The 6,000-nt window shown below is 32.6% G+C and overlaps 1 protein-coding gene across 2 annotated transcripts in view; it reads right to left on the bottom strand.

Moving 5' to 3' along the window:
* Nucleotides 1–278: 278 nt before the first annotated feature.
* Nucleotides 279–6,000, bottom strand: part of LOC106071225 (mucin-like protein) — a 43,723-nt gene continuing 38,001 nt past the window's right edge. Inside the window, exons 21-24 of one of the 2 annotated variants that reach the window (XM_056003696.1) lie at nucleotides 4,498–4,700; nucleotides 3,862–3,993; nucleotides 3,168–3,294; nucleotides 279–1,015 (exon numbers count right to left, since the gene is read on the bottom strand). In XM_056003696.1, coding sequence (XP_055859671.1) covers nucleotides 766–1,015; nucleotides 3,168–3,294; nucleotides 3,862–3,993; nucleotides 4,498–4,700 — 712 coding nt within the window. In that variant the 3' untranslated portion in view covers nucleotides 279–765. The remainder of the gene's footprint in view (nucleotides 1,016–3,167; nucleotides 3,295–3,861; nucleotides 3,994–4,497; nucleotides 4,701–6,000) is intronic. The other variant, XM_056003695.1, reaches the window with a different exon arrangement.

Raw genomic sequence — 6,000 nt, 5'->3', positions numbered from 1 at the left:
TCAGAGGCGCCTAAGGATTCTGAAGTAGAAAATCCTAGTCTTCACCAGGATTCGAACCAGGGGCTTCCTGTTCGGAAGCCAAGCGCTTTACCGCTCAGCTGAAGTCTTATAATTAATGTAATTTTTTGAAAACGCTCAATCTCTTATCCGAATGCTAAAAAAAAAATTATAAAAATTTTCGCAATAAAAAAAAAAGTTCACGAAAATGACATTTACAAGATTACTATTCTTTTTAATTTAGGTCTAACTTATAATGCATACTTATTAGCTTTTTCTCTTTAAAAAACTGCTTGCATAACTGATTTAAAAAATTAGATTTTTCGCTTTCAGAAAAAAAAAAAAGTAGCCGTGGCATCAGATCTTTGAATGGTCTAAAATATTGTGATGTCGGATTTTCAATATCTTTTCTAGTTTACGAGATCTAAACGGGACGGACGGACAGACATTTCGCACAAAACTAATAGCGTCTTTTCCCCTTTCGGGGGCCGCTAAAAATAGCTAGAACTGGGCAATTAATGTTCAAAGACTGCCAAGACTATGAAACAGGTTAAAACATACAATATCAGATTCTGTTGCTGAAAGCTTTGGTTGATGAAGAGGTTTTTTTTTACGTCTAAGAACTGAGAACTGAATTAAATCATTTGTAAATGATATTAAGCATATTTATAAAAGGTTTAAAAAGTATATATACAACAATGGAATACAATAGACTATGAGATGAATATATATTTGATCTCGTCTATCGATCTATTACCGGTTTTAGGTTTATGTTGAACGTTGGAAATTAGGAATTGTGTCAGATAATATTGCAAACTGGGCTTTAAAACCTCTGCCAGTGACCGAAAAATCAGATCTGAACTGGACATACAAGGATTGACCACTTGATCTAAGAGGTAAAGGTGGGTTGTCTCCGCAGTACTGTCCAATACTTCCAGAAACACTGGTGTTACCATCGAACACCTTCACGTAGTCATATGTACAACCTGAGGTGGACTCTACGTTCATGTCAGTTACACTAGAAACAAATAGACAAAAACAAAAAGGTTATCACAATACCTCGACTCATGTCGCACATTCCGAACGGGTGGACAGATCCTGGGTGGGTGGACACGTTTCTCGAAAACGGCTCTAACGATTTTCCTAGAAGGTTGATGTATATCTTTTGGAAAAAAATGACTCTAGTTTGAGCGTTTTAACTTTTCAAAGCATAAAAAGAAATACATGTATATCTTTTTACAGATACTATTCCTCGTTGGGTACTTCCGCACGAAGACTCTATTCCCATAGACTTATATATATTGTATCTAGACTGGACATGGATATCTTTAAAACTACAAAAGTTGAAACAAGGCGTTGTTTTGTAAAGTAGTTATAAGAAGTAAAGTATTTTTTTCAACACTAACCTATGTAACATGTAATTTAATTTTTAGATCTAGATGTATTAATTGAACATCAAAAACAGGGCCGGTCATAGGCCACTGCAACCTATGCGGCTGCAGTGGGCCCCGCACTTTCATAGGCCCCGCGCGATGCGAATTCTAGGTGTAAATTATTAAATTAAACCATTTTAACTTATTATTAAAGGGTTCCTGGAATTCTCCTGAAAGTATAAGATATAAGAAAAAGACATGAAAATGTCCTGAGATTATTAAAATCTTCTGAAAACCGATGTAAATCTTAAAACAGACAAAATTGTCATTTTGATGTGTCATTCAATATGGAAAAGGCAAATCCTACTCGCGAGTAAAAAAAAAAGACATTGTAAGTTTTCATTTAATAAAAATGTAAAAATAAGCTGAACTTTAACCAAACAAGAACTTCAAATATTTAATTTACTTCAATAGTCATTAGCATACAAATATAGATCTAAATCTATCTCGACCTCTTATTTAAAAAACAAATCTAAAAGGCAGATCTGAATGTTTATCGGCTTTTTGTTGGAAAACAGCTATCTACTGTAAATGACTCGTAAAGTTAATTTGACAGTGATTTTTTACTTAGTAAAAGTATGAATAAAATGCAAAGACGAATTTATTTTCTAATACAAAATATTAATTTTCACTTATTATCACAACCCAAATTAGGCCCCTCGCAATCCGTTTCGCATAAGGCTCCGCAACCTGTAGGACCGGCCTTGATAAAAAATAATAGTGCTTTCGTCTCATAATTATTATTTTGCAATTTTTAGATACATAATCTAGAAAGATCTAGGTTATCAAACTATTTAAATGTACATAAGATGATTTAAATCAACAGACATGATTATGTCGATCTAGGATTTTTGAAACATTATCTCAATTGGGCGACTTCCTTTAGAGCTTGAAAAAGTGTTACGTACATAAAAATCTATATATATAGGTTTGTGATATATGGATAATTAGAATATTATAAAATCTAGTAGATTTATACATTCTTTTAAGAGTTGTTATTTCTCTGGGGAGGAGGCAGAATGTAAAGGGGTAAAATAGTTCCTTTTATAAAAAGAAAATAATCTAACATTCATTAGTTATTAAGAGCAAAAAAAAATTACTATATAAGTTGAATAAATGAAGTATTGTCATTTTTGTTTACAAAGCTTATATCAACTCACTCCGTCAGGTAAAAGTCTGAAAACATTATTTATCCGACACCAATCAAATCTTGGATCAAGCTGAACTTTTGCATTTAAAAAATTATTTATTGTATTTAGTATTGCAAGAAGTTGTACTTGACTGATGTGGTGGTATAAGTTGAATTAGTTCCCCTTATACTTTGCTTTAAGGATTGAATCTAACATTAGATAACCATAAAACCTTATATTTTCATAAGTACTTCTCTGATGCCGTGGTTACATTATTGGCTTGAGGAGGCTTGGTGAGGCTAGAGCCCTCGAGGTTCGAATCCAGGTCGTTCAACTTTTTTTTTGTTGTAACTATTTTTTTATAAATGTATTTAAAAAGTGATCACGGTAATATTGAAACAGATAATTCCTTCTTTCTCCCCATACCCCTTTCCCAACTGGTCCAGACACGTGACATGTTCATAGAGCAGTGAGAGAGTTAAAAGCATGAAATAGCGCTAAACAAAAACACTTGGTAAACATATTTCTAATCACTTTTTACAAGCTTTGTATTTTTTTTCTTTCTTGTTACAAAATGTATCTACATCTAGGCATAGAATATATTTACTTGAATGAAACTTGTCCACCCGATGCAGAATTTATAATCCAGTAACATTTAATGTTGGTTGGATAGAAATTCGGGTATCCAGGGCTTACAATGTATCCAGAAGTGGCAGTAACTGTCGTGTTACAAGCTGCGAAATACAAATTTTGAGAGACTTATATAAAAGTCAGTACATATGCATTTCATATGTTTCTTTAATAACAAGTGTGTCACGGCTCTATTTTATACATTTTATTTTCATAGACTACTGCAGACCATGCATGTTTTATTTTTACCTGCTCGTCATTCAACAAAATCGTTTATTTTTAGACAAAGTATACATGAGCAAAACTGTCAGTTCACTGCTAAGAACTTTAATTGTTTAGTAAGATGCATACTTTAACTCTTTTTTTTACAATAGTAAAGGCTTAGTTTATTCGAGTTCTTTTACCTTCTATTTTGTTTATTCCTTAGCTCTCAATTAAGCAAATCACATTTTACATTGTGACAATGCTCCTAGACAATTTAAACTCTGAACGCAAACTCTACTGAAAATTATCCCCAAAGGAGAAAAGTGTTGCATAAGAAAAAGTACCCAAATGTTTTTCACATATAGAATACATACATTTATAAAATGTAAAAATAATTACATATGAGTATTCTTTAGTACACTACAAACGATAGTTCAATAAAGGCGGAATGAGGTCATTAACTTTACCATTGATTTCTAGACACATGTTGCTGTTGTTGGAGTCAAGTCTTGACCACTCTGGACAGACACATTGCTCATTTCTCGGACTAGTGGAAATAACTTCACAGGAGTGGGAGCAGTTTTTCACCCGACATTTATCTGTCAATAAGTGTTAGAACTATTTAGAAAATGTTTAAAAAATTGATTATAATACAATACATTATTATATTACAGTTGTTGTTGGTTTTTTTTTTTTTGTAACAGGTAAGCATACAACTGTCTTGGTTCATTGAACATAAAATGAAGAAAGTATGTGTATAATTCCACTATTATGAACCTGACCGACGATCATAGATAACCGTGTCAATTACGGCTCAGTGCCATTGTGAGCTTTTCGTTTTGTGAAATACATCTATGTAAACTAAACTTGACCATCTGATGGATGTTATTTTTAACGGCTCAAACGTGATTGTCTTTCCACAGCATTATATTGCTCACTATTCAGGCCATACAAATTATGCTATTTTGTGAAAAAAAAACTTTTTTTTTCAGAAGACAAAAGCCAGATTTTTATGTGACAGATGGACTGATTTACAGACAAACCAATATCGGATCTTTCCTTTAAAGAGTCACAACTGACCCAACAAGAATAAAATAACTAACTCTGAATAGTGTATGTCCCTCTGAAACCTTTTCTTGTTTCAGATCCATCAGAAACGAACACAAGATGCATGGCACCTCCTGATGATATTATTAAGCCTGGCATTTCTTTGCAGAATGGTCCCAACTGTCTGCCACTTGTGTCGTTTCCATCATATAGAGTTAAATAGTCGTATGGGCAACCTTCAACATCATACTCAGTCATGCTGTATACAATGGTAGAAGGAATACAAGAATTTTAATACCGACAATATAAAATACAATAAACATACATAAAACATACATATAACATACATATAACATACACATAACATAAATATAACATACATATAACATACATATAACATATAGGTAAACCCTGCGGGATCAAGTACAAAAGAAGGAAGTTTTAGCCACGAGGCCTTCGTGTTTTAGAACACAGGACATTATGTTATAGCATAGAAGAATTGCGTTAATAGCAAAAAAGTGGATCATGTAAAGATAATTACTTAAGAGTTTATGAAAGACGAAATGCTTTGATATTAACATATGAACAGTATACCTAGATATGTATACCTAGATATGTATACTTAGATATGTATACCTAGATATGTATACTTAGATATATATATATACTTAGATATGTATACCTAGATATGTATACGTGGATATGTATACGTGGATAGGTATACTAAGATATGTATACGTGGATATGTAAACGTGGATATGTATACGTGGATATGTATACGTGGATATGTATACTAAGATATGTATACGTGGATATGTAAACGTGGATATGTATACTTAGATATGTATACGTGGATATGTATACTTAGATATGTATACGTGGATATGTATACTTAGATATGTATACGTGGATATGTAAACGTGGTTATGTATACGTGGATATGTATACGTGGATATGAACACCTGGATATGTACACCTGGATATGTATGTGTGGATACTTGAAAAAAAGCTTATACGTAGCATAATTTTATCAGTTTGCATCAGAGATGTAATTAAATTTGGAATAAATCTAGACCAGCAACAAAAAATCTGTGCGATTAATAATACTTTTATCAATTTTTTATATTTTTTTTTTTTTTGCGTAGCGCTTTTCAATCTTTTATCTTTCTCACTATGTTATGATCCTCTCACTTATCTGGACCTGTTGGGGAGGGGGGGGGAGAAAGAAAGCAAAATCTGTGTGGGTTTTACAGAAAAAAAATAATAAAGGAAGCGGGTATCGACCTGAATTCGAACTCTTGGCTCACGCCACCTCGGGCCGACGTTCTAACAACTCTGCTAACGAGAGACTTATGACTAGAGACAAATTGTATAGTAATATATTGTTTTGTTTCAATTTAGTTTGACGACATATAAAGGGGACTAATAAAGATTATACCACCACTTCAGTCAAGTACAGCTTATTTCCCTTGTTCGAGATACCAAACAACATAACTAATTACCAATAGTAAATTAACTAATTGGTCATTTTTTTTTTATTCTTGTGTTGTCAGATAAAA

The sequence above is a fragment of the Biomphalaria glabrata genome, chromosome 11, assembly GCF_947242115.1.
Source record: "Biomphalaria glabrata chromosome 11, xgBioGlab47.1, whole genome shotgun sequence".
NCBI classification, from domain to species: Eukaryota; Metazoa; Mollusca; class Gastropoda; family Planorbidae; genus Biomphalaria; species Biomphalaria glabrata.
The sequence above is the reverse complement of the archived record's forward strand: the minus strand, read 5'-3'. Positions and strand labels throughout refer to the sequence as shown.